General features: G+C 37.9%; 1 protein-coding gene across 2 annotated transcripts in view; it reads right to left on the reverse strand.

Annotated features, from left to right (window-relative positions):
* The window catches only part of LOC136828285 (carbonic anhydrase-related protein 10-like), a 455301-nt gene that overhangs the window by 411193 nt on the left and 21608 nt on the right, over positions 1–22500 (reverse strand). For both annotated transcript variants that reach the window (XM_067086160.1, XM_067086162.1), the window contains exon 2: positions 3550–3703. In XM_067086160.1, the coding sequence (XP_066942261.1) occupies positions 3550–3565 (16 nt within the window). In that variant the 5' untranslated portion in view covers positions 3566–3703. The remainder of the gene's footprint in view (positions 1–3549; positions 3704–22500) is intronic.

The following is a 22500-nucleotide window of genomic DNA, read 5'->3' on the forward strand; positions in this document are numbered from 1 at the left end:
CTGTTGACATAAAATGACACTCATAACTGATGTCACACCGATACTTCACCGATGTCAAGTCGAAGCTGAACAAATTGAGGTACAATCCAAGATTTTAAATAAATCAAAATCTCTTTTCGGAATGAGGATTGGAGATAATAATTATCCCGATCCAGTTCACAGCACGCGAGGTCTTTCATGCTACAGACGGGAATAAGAACTTAGATAGGTGGTAAATTACTACATGCATAAAATTAGGACGTATCACGGATGAGTTCATACAGAAAAAATCTTAACGGTATCACTTAACACCAAAAATAAACTGATGATGATGATGATGATGATGATGATGATGAATAACGGTGGATATATGATGAGCAATAAGAAGAAAATTAACCAGCGATATCTTTCTGTAACCTGACCCCAGCGATAATTTTCCGATCTTAAAAGTTTCTTACTTCTAAAAATGACCGGGTAACCAATCCTACGGGAACTTCTCGACTTTTGTTGACGAAAAATCGTATCTATTCGCTCCCCACCTACAGAAATATACCACCAAATTCATTAAAACAGGAAAGGTATTGGCCAAATGCAGGCTATATCAATGAAGCCCAAGTACGAGAAAATATTGGAAAACGAACCTCGTAATACACGACATAAAAGTTCTAAAAAGTTATGAACACTGCATGACATTTAAGAAACTTACCCAAAGACATAAATAGCTATGACATATAAGAACATGTAATCAAGAAATCTAAAAATTTTGACTTGCCGATGCAAACGGAAAATGTCGGATAAACCAGAAGAGGACGGAAAAGTGGGCCTCGAAAAATTTACCTCATCTCAAATCATTCTTGAAAACGTAAGAATTCCATTTGTTCGACATCATCTTCCACAAGAATACGCAAACCACCAAACCAGTCCATTTCAACGCATAGCTCAAATTTCCTTTCACCGTTCAAATTCACCCAACAGTCGGCCATGAGCATTACCGTGCAATCTGATTTCACGGTGTAGGAAAGCACATGAGCAGGCGTATGTCAGTACACAATCGTTGCTGCATTTGAGTAATGGTAACTATTAGGCAAATGGTAACGATATTCCGAATAGCGGCAGCTATTCTAAAACTAAAGTGGTTTCAATCTTCCCATTCATGGCTTGCTTCTGGCACCATCATACATATTTTTACGCATTTCTATTACACTTCAATTGAAGGCTGACTTTTCTCTTGATAAGCGTCCTGCGAGAGATCTCTGAAAAATTTCGTTCAGCACACTTTCTTTTAGCATTAGTAAATTTTCGTTTATTTAATACACTTTCTTTTAGCATCAGAAAATTTTCGTTTACACTTTCTTTCAGCGTGAGAAAATTTTCGGTTATTTAACACACTTTCTTTATCTTTAGAAAATTTTCGTTTATTTAATATACCTTCTTTTACCGTGACAAAATTCTCGTTTATTTAATATACCTTCTTTTACCGTGAGAAAATTATTATTTATCTAATATACTTCCTTTTATCATCAGAAAATTTTCGTTTATGCAACACGCTATCTTTTATCTTCGCGATTTCTCTGTTTCTACTTACTTTTCCTCGAAAAAAAAAAAACTAATTTACTAATTCATGGGTCTATGAAAGAATTCAGTTGAGGATAATATAAGCTGTTAATAAAAGGCAACAATAACAATGGAATTAGACTTCGGATAAAAATTACAATATATAGCTAATATTCGGTTTGGAATTTTTTTTTTACCTGCAGCACACTTCCGGAAAAAAATACAAAACGTCATTTGATAATCATTATCATCATATCATCATCATCCTGGCATATTACAGGAGGGACCCTTATCATCCCTCTTTTGCCCATTAGATAGAACCCCTTCTATTTGTCAGCTATTAAAAAAGGGAAAGATTTACCGAACTATTCCTCCGCATTTCAACCTACTCTGCCCTAAAATGGAAGACTGAGGTATCTGCAGAAATACAAATCTGAGAAAAATGGTAGATAATGCCCTTGCCTTACTACTGATTTTGCAGATGCTGGAAATGGGGCCCCCTAAATTAAGCACTGAAGAATCATTCTGAAACTGCAGTAACTTGTGTATTAGTGTTTCACGAGCCCAATAGGTGGCATATCTCAATTTTTTAAATTTTGCTGATACTGCAGTTTTCCATTTTAGGGCAGTACTGTTTGCGTTACAAATCACGAGCGACGCCGAATTTAAAACAATTAGTATTACCTCCAAATCACACTTTCCACAAAACGACCCTTCATCTGAATAGAGTTTTATTATGTTATATACAGAATTTCAGTCGGCTGATACCGATTTGCTTGGAACGTATCACCAATGATATTTAGGTGCGGGGGTAGAAATGTGATAGATTAGTTTTTTTTTTTTTTTTTTTTACTTTTGGATGCCAATAACGGACTTCTAAATTAAATATTTTTCCATTAGATATGTAGCTGTTATTTCATGTAAAAATGTCTGTTTTAGCATAAAACATATAAGACCTTGAAAATTAGGTCAAAGTCAAGCATGCGGGGTCACGTGATTAGATAAGTCAATGGTGCAGCATTTGCTGTTATAAAGAAATAATTTTGAAAATCTGCCACATTTTGGGAACCCTTTTTTGGGGGTGTGACTGACGCCCACTTTTGCCAAATGTCCAGAAAATAAAATTGACGCTAAATTAATCAAATGTTTCACCTTATCATAATTGCTACAAAACTAGTTGGCAGATTTCTCTCATATTAGAACATTAACCGAACACAAAAGACGTTTCTTTCACGCGTTCAAGCAGCAGCGATGCTGTCTGATTTAATATTACGGCAAACTTTTACACATCAGCAAGTTCTCTATCGCAAAGCGTAACGGTGGGGGGCGCACAGCCGTAAAACAGCAATAAACCTACATCGGCAAGTTACCACGCACAAATCACAAATATGTTGACAACAAGTCAAATACTTATCAACATTTCCAAAAGTTCGTTCTACACATACAGTCGCTGAGTTGTTCCCATAAGTAATAAGTTGCCAACATGTGTTTATGACGTTTAAATGTATTCCGCCCTAAAATGGAAAACGCAGCATCTGCAAAATTTTCGAAATGGAGATATGCCACCTATTGGGTTCGTGAAACACTAATACACAAGTTACTACAGTTTCAGAACGATTCTCCAATGCTTTATTCAGGGGTCCCATTTGCAGCATCTGCAAAATGAGTAGTAAAGCAAGGGAAAACTGCAGTACCTACCATTTTTCTCAGATTTGTATTTTTGCAGATACTGCGGTCTTCCACTTTAGGTCAGAATTGTGGACTAAACGTAACAACCTCAAATGCAAACAACCCAAATAAGCAGTATATTTTACTATAACTCATATAATGAAGGTTAATAACAGTCTTCAAATGACACGGCAATATCCTAAATCAAGAAAAGAGAACCATCTAACTTCACGTACAAGTTATGCCCTTTCTCTCGTACATTTGAAATCCTATTATACCTTATACACCAACAAACACGCAACTTTCTCCCCCTCTGCTCGAAACTTCTGAACTCCAGAACAAACGTACCTGCGTTCTTGCACATAATCCCTCAGTTTTCCAAGACCAACAATAGGTGGTATACTTCCTTTGTCCTAAACTCCCCTTCGTCATAGAAGTCTTCTATTTCTCTGGCCTCCCTAGTCCCGTTCTTCCTCTCGGTCCAAAATCTCGTCGCGCCTTCCTGTGAATATGTAGAATGTTACGGCTTCCCTTCTCAGCCTAGGCTTTATTTGGTCTTTAAGAACATCTAAAGAACTTATCCGATTTCAAAATGGACAACTAAACTGTTCAGAAGACATTATCAAACATAACGCAGTCAAATTTGATAATGGCTACCTTTGCAATTACAGTATTTTAAAACCCACATCTAACATTGTTATAGCACTCTAGTTGATATGAGAGTAATGACTCCCTAATCCATTTTCAAAACCGGCTGATGTTCAAATACAAAATTATACTAGACCCACAAAATCTTGTTTTACATCGTTCCCATAGGTTTCATAACAATCTGCTGAAAGGCTATCTATCCCAGTCCTTACCATTCATTTTCACATAAAAAAACTTACTTACGGGCTGCTGCGTGAGCAAGAGCCGTGCTGGCATATAACCAGCTTAATAAAAACAACGATACCTATCCCAGCCTTTTCCCATTTTTCCGCTCCACACTGGACAACTCACACTTCTGTCCCTGTCACTTCTGGGGTTAATGTTAGTTTTTTCTGATTGTAACAGTGTAATTAAGCTTTATCCAAACATTTCTTGGGTAGGGTTAGGCCAGTGTTCTTGTTTAAAAGGGCTTCAACGTAGTACTCTCCCATACTGAGAGTTTTTGAATTTCATTTACTGTTAAGTTTGGCCTCATTTTTATTCCTTCACATATATCATAGTGAATAATATTTATTTTAATGAATTCTTAATTTTAACAACGTCGATTTTTTCCCCATTTTCTCTTTTAACCGATAATTCAGTATTTTCTGTAATTCCTATTTTGCAAGATGAATTTTCTTTAAACATCTCAAAAGGAAAGATTTACACTACATTTAGCAAAATTTTTTTCAAATTTTCTTTTCTGTTTCTTTAATATTACTCCAAGTCATAAAAAAACTAATGATTTCACAATACCATGTAAAATAATACAACTTCATTCCAATACCCTTTACTTAATGAGACTACATTTTCCCCTTTTAATGTTAGCTTGATTGAACAATCGTTAGACCACCTAACAAATTATATAATTTCATATTTTTCATTCATAAAAGTTTTCCATGGTTCATTATCTGAATTAGAACAATATCTCATATGCAAAAGGAAAATGTAATGAGAAAAGGACGCTAACTGATGGCTAAATAAAAAAATTATTCTTAACCAACCTAATTTATTATTAATGTACAGTGTTTCTACAGGTTAGTTTTTTAAATCATTCTTCAGTTATAACGTTACCACATCGCCAATCGCCTATCTCAGTTAAGGATGGGTATTTAAATAAGCTACTCCTATCACTAAATAACAAATCTTAATTCCAAACACATGGTCAAACCTCCTCACCGGGTCCGTCATATTCAAACACCGGTGACATTTTACATCGTTCCAGAATTGTTTGAATCTCCCAGATTTTATTGTAAATGTTTTAACTCCTTCCTCTATTCTAAATAGTCATATCAAGACTGATTTTCGCCTCTGAGTAAAAATAACAAAAGAAACCCGAGATTCTTCTCTAAAGAACACTAAAATAAAAAAAACTGCTTGTTGGTAAACTCAATATCAATGCGTAGGTCTAAAAATATCCTTGCGCTTTATATGGCAAAACTATGCCTACAACAAACTCGATTTGGCAGAGCAAGTTGTTGGCTGTGACCACACCTAACTTCACGGCAAAATGAATTAACAGACCGAATTTTTTATGGTAAGGGAGTTCCAATATACAAATGAGGACTTAAGATGATAATTTTTTCTCGTCCAAAATTCTGAGAGCAAAATTCTTCATCTGCGTAATGCTCATAACTTCAGTAAACATTCGGTTCTACTTTAACGGTTGCCCGATTCCTATAAATCACCTGTACCGCTTATACCAGAATTCAGAGGCAATTTTAGATATGAAAGTAACACTTCACTCACAACATCCATGGGTGGGTAAGCCAGTTGTAACCTACCCAAAGGCGACCTTTTTCCAAAGCGACGTTGAATGAGAATAGAATTTTGCCCAATAATATGGCAAAGTTTATCAACAGATGGCAGCACCCCTGTTAAACCGCGCCGAGGTTTCCCGCTTAGCCTAAGAGATACTGAAAAGTGAACAAACCTTCGTGGGTATAAATATCCATGGAAAAATTTATATTCCGTACCTCTTTCTAAGTTGACCCTGGCTCACACGACAGACGTCTGCCCTGAAAAATAGCTGGAAGGTTGTCCGTGAATTGAAGCATTATGCAAGGTAGGCTAGGCGGGTCCCTACGTTCCCGCGGCTAGCTCGTGTTGTATGAAACTTTCCCGAATATATTGTGCATACCACAAAATTCTGTGGCTGCATATATGTCGCTTTTACCTCTGTATATTCACAAACCTCTCACCTCATTTTCCTCCGGTAATTGTCCTTGGATCCACAGAAATTAGCGGAAATCAACGACGCAACCAACACAATTTCACTCCCGTCATAAACTTCTGACGAACACTAACTGTCACTCATGCACATGCCAGGTGCCAGTGTTGCCAGATATCCATACTTTTTGCATGGCTCTCGGTACAAAACACCTGACTCGCATTATTATCGTCAACTTTTATTTTTCGGGCTGGAGCACTTTTATAAATACTACTGCAAACACTTTCCATGACGTTCTACCTTAATGTGATCCATTTAATAAAAATGAGAAAGCGCTACTTAGCGTGACAAAACTCTTTTAGATGTGATTTCCTTGCACTCCTTTATCCGTTCCCCTCTCAAAGGTGCGTTATTGAATATATCTCGATGCACGATCCAGAATTCCATATGCACACACTCACTAAAGTAATGAATGTTGAAGTTACGAATAAGAAAAAACATGTATAGCTTATGTATTAATTACAAACTTGATATTGCAAACCACGATGTATTGCACATAAAATTGAGGAAGAAAGTAATGTATTGCCATAAAATATATATATAATATATATATATTATATGTGCGTGTGTGTGTGTGTGTGTGTTTGCGTGAGTGCTTGCAAGCGCATGTATAGACTTACAAAGTTCCTACAAATTCCAAATATTACGAAGCATTTCACAACTCACTCCACACTGTAGCCATTGCTGAAGGTTCTTTGCAGCGTGCCTCCGGCCCCTAACTGCAACCCCCTTCGTTCCTTTTACTGTACCTCCTTTCATATTCTCTTTCTTCCTTTCCACCCTCTCCTAACAATTAATTCATAGTGCAACTGCGAGGTTTTCCTCCTGTTACACTTTTTAAACTTTTACTGTCAATTTCCGTTTCAGCGCTGAATGACTTCATTGGTCCCAGTGCTTGGCCTTTGGCCTAAATTTTATATTCATTTTAATTTTAATTCAACAACTCCCCCCAGTCGATTAACGATAATAAGCATACGCAAGCAGCGTGATTATACACTAGTACATACATCAACACTTGACGATACACAGCCACGCACGAGGCCACGCACATATGAAAGATAGCAGAAACGATACACAGATTGAGAAAGTATCCTGTATAGTTGTTAATAAATTTCTCAGAATGGGAAATGCTGCATGATTTTGCAATTAGAGGAAGTCAGATAGTCCACATAACCGACTGACGTTATTTTCATCCTTTTCCGTGACGTTATGTTGATCGTTGAAAATAACTATCGTTTCCCAGAATGTTTGTAAAGATTATTATCCTCTACTTGTTTCCGATTATGAAATCACACTTTCGGACTTCTTTGCATATGGGATGATACGACGGAACTGATTACCATAGGTTAGAATACAATTACTGCACCCTCATTGTAGCGAACAGAGCTACAATCTATGTTGCCAAAAAGAACCCTGAGGCCTGAGAGACCACTTGTTCTGTATCCTGCAGCTGACTGCTCTATTGTACACAGAAAAAAAGTTTATTTTACATCATGATTTCAGAAATTAAGACAACTTTCTGTAGGAAAATAAATTTACATTTCAATTTAATATAATTAGAGAGTCACTGACTATTTAGCACTAGAGAAATCGATTTTAAAAAAGCATAAAGCATCTAATGTTTTAAGGATAAAATGTAGTGTGTACCTACCAATCGCTTTGTTTAACAAGATATATTTGTTTTACGATCCAATTATAATCCTATGGGCTTAATGTACTCTCATTCAACCGACGACCGAATATTAACTTCATAGGCCTAGGCTGTATGAGACTGAACTAGAAAAGAATAAACTAAAGAAGTAAAAATAGATCTATTTATTATATTTTCTGGACATTGCCTTGTATCCCGGGCTTTTATTTCAGCATATCGTCAGCCACGACGCACAAAAAAGCATCGCTGAAAGCAGGATTATCGATATGCGTTCAGGAGTAAGGGACGTGAAGCCATCCTCTCTGATGAGTTCCAGCACTGACCGTGCTCTTCCATCTTGAACCAAGTCTGCAACACACCCATCCGGCTTACAGAAGCTGATCAATAATTACAATTGTTCATTATCATTCAGTCATTCATTCATAAGATAACTACGACGGCGCAGTAGTGTTGTACGTGAAATGTTAGAATTAATATGAAACAAAAGTAAAATATGCGCCGAAGTTTCTTCGGCGCAATCGAGTTCTATGTACAGCCGCTACAACGTATAGTCAAGGCCACCGAAGATTCGGTGGTCTCGGTATAATGCTGTATGGACCGTGGCCCATGAAACTTTAACCGCGGCCCGGTGGTGGCCTATCCTATATCTCTGCCAGAAGACGATTATGGCTAACTTTAACGCGGTATAATGCTGTATGAACCGTGACCCATGAAACTAACCGCGGCCCAGTGGTGGCCTATCTATATCACTGCCAGGAGCACGATTATGGTAAAATGAAAACTACAGAGGCTGATGGTTGATGATTGGAGGGTGTATGATCAATATACCAATTTGTAGCCCTTTAGTCTCAGTAGTTTTTAAAATCTGAGGGAGGACAGAAAAAGCGCGAACAGAAAAAAGTGCGGACAGAACAAAGTGCGAACGGACAGACAAAGGCGGCACAATAGTTGTCTTTTACAGAAAATTAAAAACCTCAGGCTGTGAAAAATTATGATATTCGTTTGGATAAGCAACAGAAAGTGTTAGCAGAACACCGCATTCTGAATATATTACAAATTTACTGCCCTGTTTTACTTGACATTCATTTTAGTTCATTTTATAAACATAATAAGAGTTTTATCGCCTCAACAAATAGCATCACTGTGAAACGCGAATCAGCTTGAAAATACCTCAGATGTTACGTAGTTTTCAGGATTTCGTCTCATTCAAGTATTATTTGAACAAAGAAGAGACGCTACAGAGGCTCTTCCTTTGATGGAGTGGGCGACTGAAAGAAATAAGAAAAAAAATTAATTGAATTTTGAACTGCTCAAGAAAGAAGCTACAATATTAAGTAATGGCTAGTCGGAAATACGTTTCTTCATCCACTTCATAGCCAAAAGCTGAGATTGGTGGCTCAAGAGTATTTGGATAAAAGGTGCTACTATAAAATTTTGGCTAGTGAAAGGATGATCCTGTTAAGGTTATATATATATATATATATATATATATATATATATATATATATATATATATATATATATATATACTGTATATATACTGTATATACAGTATATATATATATTTTTTTTTTAATAAACGGTCGTTTCGAAATAAAAAAATTTCCGCAGTAGAGATACTTTTACGCTCAAGATTAATTGTTTTGATATATTTTGATATGTTAGAAAATGTATTTTGAAATGATACACGACGGTTGACGAAGCTGTATCTTATGTACAACAGGTAGTAATGACCTGGAGACCCTTGAATTGATCACGTGACAGTATTTAAAACGCCTTGCTGCAGGTTTGTGAATACTATAGGGCCTTGGAAAAAAAAACTCGTTAGTGTGTTTCTTAAGTATTACTGATTTTATTTTCGCTGATGTAACAATCACTATATAGGATTATTATTTTAGGAATTTGCAATTGTTTGTTGCTGCATTTTTTACACCTTTTTCGTCTGTATGTAAAGACCCGCCTCTTTTACATGATATTTTACTTACTAATAGTTTTACATCATTAATTTCAAGGTCCATTTTATAATTCTCTATCTTCATTGTATATTATCTTTAATACATTTTTTGGTTAATTTTTATTTTGTAATCTGCATAATTCTGATGGTCCTTTTGTAACATTTTCAACCTGATGATGATCAATTATCTCAAAATCTCGTAAAAAAATTATGCTCACTACAGGTTTAACATTGTTATATATCAAGATAATTTTCCCAGTAGACACTTCGGGCTACCTGACATTTCTTTTACGCCTACACAGGTCGCAGAGAGAGAGAGAGAGAGAGAGAGAGAGAGAGAGATAGGAATACTTCCAACCTGAAAAACCATCAGAAAAATGCTAGACAACCGAAATCTAGATACCTGGAAATGCACGAAATCATTAAAAGAAGATGGATATTACATTTGTACGTTCAGACGAACGCAAGAGCTACAAGTCTACAGACTCCCATCGTGGTTCCTCTCCATGATTCAGCCGAGAGTGAGGGAGGAAGCAAAAAAAAAAACATCACTGGAGGGAGAAAAAACGAACAGGAACCGTGAAGGGGGGAGAAAGTAGAAATAAAAGAAAAAAAAATAGGGAAGGTTTTGTTTTTAACTTTTGAAAATTGTGCGCTTCCAACAAAACTTCTCGATCCCCTCCAATACTCAGGAGGATTTTATCCAGCACTGTTTCCAGGACTTTTTTTTTTTCTGGAACCCTTGTTGGTTTGAAGTCTCATGCTGCAGGTCGCTTTTTTGTGTTCGAAAGCTGTTTCAGGAAGAATAAGTTTAATGGGGGGTAATGTTAAAAAGCTGCGACGAACATTAATTCACGGTTCATGTTGTCGACTCTCCGATATACTCGGTAGGGGAAAAAAATCAGCGCTCTTTTTTTTTTTATTCCTATGAATATTTGTGTCTTGTGCAACTGGGTGTTGCTGTTTGGGGGCTGTTGCGCGAAGAATAAGTTTAATTGGTGCCCGGGATGACAAGCGTGACATGCACTGGATATGACAAAAAAAAAAAAAAAATCACGGCTCTCGCCTTCTCTCTGAACACACGATGCGTGTCGGAACACACTGGAAATGTGTTTGATAAAGGGAAAATAAAATGTGGCACACTTTTCAAAATATTTCGAATTCCCTCGTAAGTCGAACAACGAAAATATAAAAAAGTCCTGTATTCAGGAGGAACTCGGTCTTTTGAACATCATCAGGGACATTTCAATACATATTTCTTGTATGGCAAGAAGTGACAATAGAAGAAAAAGGATTCCATGAGCAGTGGGATGTTTTACATGTTATACAAATATTTATTCACTCAAATGAAGACTCGTGTCAAAAGGTATTCAAAGGTGACCTCATTCGCTTCTTACCGGCTAATATTATTTTGTGTATCTGTTAGGAATTCTTCATTGGAGGGGTGGGTAGAGCTCTCGGCTAGCACGCTGTTGGCCCAGCGTTCGACTCTCCGACCGGCCAATGAAGAATCAGAGGAATGTATTTCTGGTGATAGAAATTCGTTTCTCGTCATAATGTGGTTCGGATTCCACAATAAGTTGTAGATCCCGCTGCTAGGTAACCAGTTGGTTCTTAGCCACGTAAAATAAATCTAATCCTTCGGGCCAGCCCTAGGAGAACTGTTAATCAGCTCAGTGGTCTGGTTAAGCTAAGGTATACTTAACTTGTATCTGTTAGGTGCCTGCAGATATTGCAAACAAGATCTGGCACAGTCCGCCTTACAAAGCGAAGTAGACAGACTAGCTCACGTATGCAGCTCCATGAAATATTATTAAAAGGCATCTGAACTGAATTATTAAATTATTAAGATCTGGGATGCCAGTGGTCAGGTGTATAGGGAGCGAATTATTTTCAGCGTCTATGAACTTTATGGTCGTCACGCCAGATTAATCTAAACCTATCAGCCAACCTATCGACTACGGGGTAAGGTTAGTCGAGGCTCTGTTTCCAGTATTTTTGTGATAGGCTTAATCACAGGTACTGTCATCAATACCGTGGGTTGTTTCTAAAAATCAGACTTTCCTTTTTACTTCATTGGAATTCTAATTCCAAATGCATTTTTATTGGAACAACCGAGGCCACCCTCCGACCAATCTCTCTCTCTCTCTCTCATAGACACAAATAGGAACATACAAACAGATACTTATTACTCTCTCTCTCTCTCTCTCTCTCTCTCTCATATAACTACAAACGTGCAAGTACGAACAAGTACGTATTACTCTCTCTCTCTCTCTCTCTCTCTAATATAGAAACAAGTACTTATGACTCTCTCTCTCTCTCTCTCTCTCTCTCTCTCTCTCTCTCTCATCTCTCATTTCAAAGACTGTAATATGCACATACAAACAAGTACTTATGTCTGTCTGTCTCTCTGTCTCTATCACTCTCTCTCTCTCACATACAGCTACAAATATGCACATACAAACAAATTAATAATAATTTTAGCATATTGCTTGTCGGCGTTACGAACTGGTTCCTTTACCAAAAACAGCCCCACGTCAAACCCAGTTCACAACAATTAATCTGCCGCAACGAATTTAGAAAAGAACGCAGAGACGCAGCAAGATAACGCAACAGTTGCTCCTAAATCATTCATTTGATGATAAAAACTGCCGAGTGAAAATCTGCAAGAGAGAGAGAGAGAGAGAGAGAGAGAGAGAGAATGAAAAGAACAGACCACAACGGACCACCTTTCACGAAACGACTGATATTAGACCCATCCAGATTCATAAACAGAGCGTCAAAGTTCCTCCCAACATCGCTGCCTGTTTCATGGGCCGGTGACTCGCTGACTGAGGTTATGCAAAACGTCCATGAATTGGAGGCGAAACTTACTTCTCATTGTCTTTTGCAATTCTTTTTTTACGGTTGCATACTGGTGCGTCAGCTGTGTTGCATGTTGCAGTTATCATGTCTGGATAGTAGTCTGTCTAAATAAGCACTGCTACAAGTATATTAATGCCCTTATCAGCAAATCATCTCGAGGGCGAGAGGATTCCAAAAACTCAATGTGACAACTAGGCTCGTGAGGCAGCCATAAGTTCACAACAAGAGTCTTTGCATAATTTTTGCATGCCTAATGTATTAACGGCACCTTCATCAACGAAAATATCCCGTGGGGGAGTAGTGCCGCCAGTGCACCTTATTCGGTGCACTGTACGCATTGCTTAAGGTTCTTTGCAGCGTGCCCTCGGTCCCTAGCTATATACCCTTTCGTTCCTTTTACTGTATCTCCTTTCATATTCTCTGTCACCCATCTTACTTTCCAGCCTCTCCTAACAATTGATTCATAGTGCAACTGCGAGGTTTTCCTCCTGTTACACCTTTCAAACCTTTTGCCGTCAACCTCCGTTTCAGGGCTAAATGACCTCATAGGTCCCAGTGCTTGGCCTTTGGCCTAAACCCTATATTCAATTCGTTTCAAACAACGGAAATTATCCATAAATACCGCGACACGTATGAACAATTCTGGATAATATTCCAAGCAAAGCCTGGTGCCTGCAAAAATGGGAAAGGAAGTAGCCAACGTTCTTTTGCATCACAAAAACAATGTGCATACGCCTTTTATCCAGTGAGCATTAACTCCCTGTTCTTCGTTGCAATACAAAATTTGAGCCAAAGGCCAAGCGCTGGGACTCACGAGGCTATTCAGCGCCGAAAACAATGTTGAAACAGTTATTAAGAAAGGGTGGAAATGTTGAAACAGTTATTAAGAAAGGGTGGAAATCTTGAAACAGTTATTAAGAGAGAATGGAAAGTAAGATGGAAGAAACTGAATATGACCGGAGGTATCGTAAAATGAATGAAAAAAAATGTTGCCGAAGGAACGCTGCAAAGAAACATAGTAATGCCTACAGTGCAGCGTGCGAGGTGCACTGACGGCACAACCTTCCTACGAGGCCTGTTCTTCGTGAAGAAGCAGAAAGGCACAGTTCGACAATGGGAACAAAAAAGAGTGGAGAAGATACTGTAGAACAGGGCCATTCCAACATGAGCTCATGCCCGTGGGCCAAAAGTGGCCAGTTCGATTTTCAAAGTGGCCCACTAGCGAAAAATAAGCAAAAGAATATTTCTCTTTTTTATATACGTGCATACATTTTCTGCTTTTTCAATAGTGGCTCTCAGACTAAACAACTTGGACGGCCCTGCTGTAGAAGTTTGATGCCAGATCATCGATAGATTCTTTTATGCTTTCTGGAAATTCGATCAAGGAAGGAAGAACTCAAGGCGCGTTGCGAGCAAGAATCAAAAGGAAGGACTTTCGCCTGCACACAAGCACAGTAATGGAATCTGGGAGCTTTCTGTCATCAATGCTTGCAGTTCCACAGCAGATGAAAGTTCTTTTTTCTAAATGTCAGAAACATTTTTTTTATCCTAATGCACAGTGTTTAGGATTAGACATTTTTTATTCGTTCCAATTACCTTGTTTACCCTGTCTTTTACTCTGTCTCCTCTGGGGACAAAATAATAATAATAATAATAATAATAATAATAATAATAATAATAATAATAATAATAATAATAATTATTATTATTATTATTATTATTATTATTATTATTATTATTATTATTATTATTGTTCAACTCTGCAATTTTCTGAGAGTGATGTTTTCGGTAAATTATGCAATTTTTGTACAATGTGAATATTTTAGTTCATTGTAATTCACAAACAACTGAGATTCATAAACTTCAAACTATATATTTATACATTTATACACGAGTACATTCCTATGCATACAATTAATACAATGGTGCGTTTGCCACTACAATCTATTCTTATAATAGAAAATCTTTTCTAAATAAGCTCACTGTTTGGTTTTCTCTGTTGACTGGACAGAGTCCTGAGGTCCACACTAGGACTCTCATTCTTTCCACACTTTACCACACCTACGGGCCGCCAAAAGGCAATGAACCAAACCGGCATAAGGCCACTTTAATCTAAACCAATCACCAACCACATCGTAAAGATGTATGAACACTGCAGACCATAGGGAAACTTTTGGCCTTTCGAATGTATTATAATCATACAGTAACAAAATGTGAAAGAGAGAGAGAGAGAGAGAGAGAGAGAGAGAGAGAGAGAGAGAGAGAGTCACTGAACTGAATTGAATATAGAATTTAGGTCAAAGGCCAAGCACTGGAACCTATGAGGTCATTCAGCGATGAAAGGAAAATTGAGAGTTAAGAGGCTTGGAAGGTGTAACAGGAGGAAAACCTCGCAGTTACACTGTGAATCGATTGTTAGGAGAGGTTGGAAAGTTAGATGGAAGAAAGAGAATATGAAAGGAGGTACGGTAAAATAAACGAAAGGGGCTGCAGCTAGGGGCCGAAGGGACGCTGCAAAGAACCTTAAGTTTTGCCTACAATGCACCGCATGAGGTGCAATGACGTCACTACACCCCTACGTGGGAGAGAGAGAGTCATGCATAAAAGATAATATAAAGTTAAAAGGAATTCAGAATCTATCGCCATAGAGCAGAAAAATAAATAAATAATAAATAAAAATCCAAAGCAACCACCACAGCAGGACCCAGGAACCTGAAACTACAATCATTCAGAGTTGGGTAAACCCCTCGAAGAAAAAAGGGTCGCTTATATAATCCCGACAAGTCCAGGAAGAGTGCCCCAGGCGGGACTACCCTGGAGATAGCCATGGAGGGGAGGGATACCTGGGGAGCGGGGGGTAGCCTGGGGAAGGAGTAAGGGGGCGGCTGAGAAGAAGAAGAAGAAGAAGAAGGACTTTGATAAATGATACGCAGAAAACGGAATATTTGGAAAGCGTCGACAGGAGATGAAGATATATCATAGCGAGTAAGGAGGATGGGAGTTGGCGATAGACAGCGCATAGTATTACCGCACAATTGATGCGAATAACTACTGACTGGCTTTTGCCAGACATTATCCTCCGCTCGCGAAGGATGAGCTGCAGGGAATTCATCACGTCTCGGCAAAACGAGGTGTATTATGATTGCATCGTCGTGTCCCAAACCAAATAGGAGCCAGGGATTCATTCAATCAGATTCAGTGGCGCTGTGAATCACGAGTCCCAGCCGCCCCTCTCTCTCTCTCTCTCTCTCTCTCTCTCTATTCCTTCGACGTAAAGGAAAGGGGGGGTAATGATTCGAAGGGAAAGAATAATGGCATTATCCCTCCAAGCATATGCGAAGTTTAAAACAAAAGAGGGCTGTGCACTAACCAATGACAAAATACAGGTAACTTTTAGCGCCCGGTCTAAAATTCTGAAGTCATTAACCTGTTTTGTATGAAGCCGAGAGAGAGAGAGAGAGAGAGAGAGAGAGAGAGAGAGAGAGAGAGAGAGAGAGAGAGAGTTCGTGTTCCCCTTTAAACAAACACAGACTGGTAAATACCCAGAAAGGGTGTCTCCCTTTTCCCCTTCGCCTTCTGGGAGGGAAATGGCAGGAAACGAGAGGAAAATAAGCGGAAAATGAGACCCCAGCAATGGCTCTTATTCTCCTCGTATGGAAAATTATGGATTTTTCATGGCATGGTATATATCACAGCTTCATTTCCGTGGTGGGGGTTGGAGGACGGACGATTACAGTGCAGAGTAACACTGGGCGAATTTAGAGTGCAGAGAGGGAGGGGCCACGTCACTTGAATCGATGGAAAACTAAAGTTCCATTATTCTTATTTCCCATTAAAAGTGATTAATTTGATTCCATTCCTTCTCTGGATTTAACGAAACTTACTTCTTCCTAATGAACGCCTTATTCTTTGGAAGGTTGAATTCTAACTCAATGGCCACTGCGGGCTCGTTCCATATGAATATGTTTAATCTTCTGAATAACAATAATAATAGTTTGTTCAAAAGAATACAGTTACTACGTAGCAAATAACATTAGCAGCTTTATCGCCATGCCATCTGTTCCGCCAGCTGAAGGCTGATTGAAATCATGAACTCCAATTCATGATCTCTAATTAGTTCACTGTTCCCCTAAACAAGATCCCTTGGCTGCTAGCGCGTTATTTTGGAGGCGACGGTAAATATCCACAACTGATAACATTGTAACCAATCGTGGGCGCTGAGCGCGAGCTCCCGCCAATGACGATCGACGTCAGCGATATCGGGTGAGGACTTTTACTGTCACCTCCAAAAAAAATCAGATGATAAGGGTATATTCTAGCAAGTTATTTCCTTTATGCCATTTTCTTGTTTTCCAAAAGTTGTTGTTACACGCGAGCAAATTGCAAGATTAGAGAAATACTGGTGCAGACAGTTTAAACGGAATGAAAATAGGAATATTAATCTCCTTAAAAATACGTTGCATGAAGATCTTATCTGTTAGGTCTGACGTTCATGACCTAAGGGATATATCCGTGTTTTTCTCTCAATTATGGTGTCTCTTGGTATCTGACCTTTGAATGGACAGTTATTCATCAGTGTAAATAAAATTTTAGATGAAAAGTTTTCATCAATAACAATGAACGAAAATTATAGCATAATCACTCATCAGAATATGTTAAAATTCAAATGACAATCCCTCATCAAATTAAGAAGTAAGTGCACATAAACAAAACATGTAAGAGGTCAAAATTAAAGCATTTACTTAGCCACGTAAATACTGAAAGGAGATGGCCCACTAATGCAAGTAAACAAATAACTCAAATTTATCAATACACGTAAAAAAAAAAAACTTTAACTACAAGGCCATGTGATAAACATCAGCAAGTTACGGGAACGTCTTAGGACGCTTTTTAGTCGTGATGTATTACAAAATAACTAAAATAACTCAGCTCAAACTTATTTCAAACCACAGAGCTGGACAACTTCAAAATTCTACCAAGTCATCCAAGTTTATGTACCCTAACACAGAATTTGTTTCAAGAGTGAAAACTTAATTTGTCAAAGTTGTCGCATGAGTTACTGACTAAATGCCAAAGCATCTGAGTTATTGACAAAATTCTTCTTACACCAAAATATCGAGGTTTGGTGTTTTCTCACATGAAATATTTCACCATCTACTTTAAACTGAAACGTTCTCTGGACTCCAGACCCAGGAAGTTCAGTTGGTGAAGTAGCTCATGTAAAAAAGAACAAGTAAAGGATTATTGTACGGGTATTTTACCCAGAGATTCTCATAATTGGTTGGTATTACTGTCGCCAAGCAACAGTGTGTCAACTGCCAACGTACACCACCACATATTCCTTTCACTGTTCCTTTCCTTATCCCACAAACTTCAACATTTGAAATTAATCCAGTTGTAAAGTTTTAAAAAAAATTGTAGTTCAACTGACAAAATCTAAATAGAAAATACAATTAAAAACAAATCCTTCGGGCTAGCCCTGTGAGAGTTAATAATCAGCTCCGTGGTCAGGTAAAACTATTTTAATAATAATAATAATAATAATAATAATAATAATAATAATAATAATAATAATAATAATAATAATAATAGCACCTGCATAGCCTATCCTTTTCCATATTCCTTGCGTCACTCCATCCTTGAGGTCCTATACACCTTAACAAGTCACCACTCCCCCATCTGCTTATAGTATATGCTTTACGTTCATCAAAAACACTCCTCAATAAAATACCTTTCATGTCATTTATCCTCATCACATTCCACATGACATCTCCATCGCTTCTCTCATAAGTTATTTCAGTGTTCAAACTTCTCTCACATACACTTGATCCACACCTCCCTCTTCCTTGTCAAAACCCACATTGTTGACCCCTTATCATAGCCTTTATTATTCGTTAATTTCTCTATAAAAACTCCTACTTACGTATAACAAGTAACTTTATAAACCTATGATTCTTAGAGCCACTTCTGTTATCCAAACCCCTAAAGCCAAGAAGAATTCATTCTCCCCACTTATTCCTTTGGAATCTTTCCTTCATCTAAACGTACCTCGTACACCCAGGTCAATTACCATATCACTTGCTATGGTATAAAGTATTTGCATCTCCCCATTCTTCAATAATTCATCTGTATCTCTGGCAGTCAGAGTCATTCCAAAAGATTTTTCATGTTTACGTTAACCCTTTTTACTCTTGCATTATTCAGATCTGCCTCCCTACAAACCTTCGCTTTTAAAAACTGTTCAAATACTCACCCCATCAACAACCAACAACATTCTCTTGGAGTGCTTTTACTAGGAATTTGCCTCCCTAAAAAACAATTTCTGTTTCTCCCTAAAATGTTTGCTCAGCTCTGCCATTAATATTTCTGTTCATCATATATTTTTTTCTTTCTTTTATTATGTCACCACGAGATCTCTTTCCTACTTTGAATTATTTTTAAAGCAACACGGTTTTTTTCACAGTAATATCACCATCTCTCTTTATACTGGTTTTATTCCTTCTTGCACGCCTGTGCTTGCAAGAATTCCTTACTGGCTCAATAACCCCAGTTTTTCATTTCTTTATATAACCCTAACATTGTTTTTATCCATTATATTCCTATTTGTAATTGTTTTACTTTGCATATCAAACTCCTTATACTGATTATATTTACGGCCACATTTTTAACCTTCCTCTCTACCTAAAATTGCTTTCATTTCCACTTCAGTTTCTATCAGATAATATTGAAATAAATCTCCATAAATCCATAACTCTAACCCTTTGCTCTCTCCCAACTATACTTGTGAATATTCTTTATGGAAGTCATCTATTTTCAACATACAATCAAGCTCTTCTGTATACCCTTTTCTGTTCTTCTCACACTTTGAGTTCGAAACCTACACTTTACGTCATCTGTTTTTTTATTTCATCGCTTAGATTTGCATTTAGAACTCTCAGCACACCTAGCCTTTCTCGTTCTCCAATCCAAAATTCACACATAAAATATTTTTTACTTTTTTATTATTCTTACTTATACTTCATATATATGTACTTTATATTACAACTTGTTCTATGTATTCTTCATATATATACAGTAGAAGTATATATACTTCTGTATATACTTCATATTTATAGAAGTATATATATATAGGAAGTATATATGTTCTATATATACTTCCTATTACACTTCATATCACAACTTGTTCTCCTACCAACCGCATTTCTACCCAGACAGTCTTTAGAATGACACGCATGTACTCTTTCATCTGTCCACAAAGTCTCTCTGACACGCCAAACGCTCCTCGTAATCTTTCACTGAGTCTCTTACCCACCCCAGGCAGAACCACACTTTATTCTTCCCTTATTTTGTTCTTGCAAATTCAGAGAAAGAGACTGCGTTGAACGTTTGCTTGAGGGATCTAAAATATAACTGTGCCACGTGGAAAACTTAATCCAAGTATTAATCTATATTTTCAATGCTGTATCATTTGTCTCTGTCTTGATTAGAGCCGTAAAAATGAGGCGTTGATGAACCCTGACGCATTCTAGCTCCAAAACCATGTAGGTGAATGAAAACGAAACTCGGACCTTTCCTCAAAGGGTGACCATTTTCGTGCTTAAACTAACATTGCCAATTAAGATAAACATCAGTGAGTTCGCAATCGCTCCCTGAAGGCCTTCGGTGCCCGTCTCTCAGTAAGGCCAAGGAATAAACGACGCCTAAAGTACCGGAATAAAATCAAACGAAAAAGGCCGAGGCCTTTGTGAGCAAAGGGGAGCAATATGATCTTTGCCGACATCGACATTCTGGAGTGAATTAGAAATGTTTTAGCGGCCTTATTGGCTCCGCGACAGAGGAATGGAAGGGAGAGGAAAAGGGAGAACGGAGAGCAGACCAGTGCTGCGGATCTTTATGGCCTATTTTACGGGGCACTTAAATGTTTTTTTCCAACTCCGAGAACCTGTTGGAGGACGGGGCGAGGAAAAAACAGGATGCCATTATGCTACAACGTGTCTTGATCGTCAATTGAACAGAGGCGCCGTGGGTGGGGGGAGGGGAAGGGGCCCTGACGCCGGTTCGAGTCCCCGAGGAGTTCTATTTCTCGGAGGCTTATCTTAAGGGGATGACAGGGAGGTCCTCCGCCTCCATACAAACGCCTCGAAATTGCGAGAGAGTCAGTTTCAACTTCGGGTTATTTTCAAACTTAAGTTCTCGGACTGCTCGGGGGTGGGGTGGGGGTGTTCCTTGGGTCTGGCGTGACTTCAAGAACTGGTTATGAAGTGCTCTTGGGAGGACCGAGGTGGTCATTGAAATTAAAAAGTTTAAGTCCTTGACTTAATTTTTTTTATTTCCATTTACGGTTCCACTGTTATTGTCCAAGATTAAAATGGTGGTTTGACACATCACATTAAATTTACATATACTTCACGCGTAATTTTATTCCCTCTGCCGGATGACTAAGGGGAAAATAGTTTTGGATCCTGCAGAATATAAATGGAAATGAGGTTAGACAATTTAATCCGATTCATTAAGCTGTAACATGAAAAGAGCAACAGTCGACACTTTAAATATTTTAATCTTACTGCATTTCCCTGCCTCAAACGTCAGCTGTTAAATATAGCATGATTAAATGTGGCTTAAATACTAATCCAGACAAATGCTGTGCATTACTGCTTAAGGGTCCCTTATCTCTCTCTCTCTCTCCATATATATATATATATATATATATATATATATATATATATATATATATATATATATATATATATATATATATATATATATATATATGTGTGTGTACATATATATATGTATATATATATATACATATACTTATATATATACTGTATATATATATATATATATATATATATTATATATAAATATATATACATATATATATATATATATATATATATATATATATATATATATATATATATATATATAGGTGTGTGAGTGTGTATGCATGCAAATGGATCTGACTGCTTATTTTCATTATAAAACCTTTCGCCCTAGAAAAGGTAAGATATCAGGTCATCAGCAACTCTCTAGGGATGAGATTGCTAGCCCCACGCCCTTTCATTGTTTCCCATTTGGGATCGAACCACTGACTCTGCGAATGAGAGTCCAATGCTCTTCTACTGAACTACCATAAAATATAAGAGAAAAGGTACCTATGCCTGACTACCCAAGGCGAAGAGAGACAAGGTCTACCCAACCGGGTGGAGTCGCCTCCCACCTGGGGTAACTACGTAGGCGATGACGTATCCTAGACGTTCCTGCTCATTACGGCAATTCATCTGCTGACGCAATAAGGAGGTAGACAAAGCTCCGCCTACTGGGGGATTTGGGGGAAGTGAGCAGACCTTCTCTTTCTCTTGGCCTTGTTGTTACCTATGATGAAGGTTACTCTGAAAGCATTTGTCAGTTGAAGACGCGGGAAAGGGAATAAAAGATCGGCCTTCAAGATGCGCTCAGCGGTCGTTAGCTCTCGCCTAAGAAAGAGGCCTTTTGACTGACTGCGTTGGCTGTCCCGTTGGCACGCCCATTCACTACGCCCACTTCCTTAAAGTGGACGAGGCGATGTCGAATCCGCACGATATTCTAGGAAATTCGAAGGACAGTCTACGGAAACACGATTACACTTTTCACCTCTCGCGACGTATTAATCTTTAACGTTATGACTTCGGAAGAGACCCATCTTTACTCGAGCCAAAAATTCTCAATAATAATAATAATAATAATAATAATAACAAACTTCTTTAACCAGAATGGTTGTCTTGATTCCGCTGAGTTGAGTTTCTCTGTAGCTACATAGAAACTCATTCGAGAGACTGAGAAATTGCAATATAAAGTCAACGGCATCCAAACGGCCACTCTTTTTATTATTATTATTATTTGCTAATTTAAAGTTCTTTCATTTTATTG

The sequence above is a fragment of the Macrobrachium rosenbergii genome, chromosome 42 (genome assembly GCF_040412425.1).
Source record: "Macrobrachium rosenbergii isolate ZJJX-2024 chromosome 42, ASM4041242v1, whole genome shotgun sequence".
NCBI lineage: Eukaryota > Metazoa > Arthropoda > Malacostraca > Decapoda > Palaemonidae > Macrobrachium > Macrobrachium rosenbergii.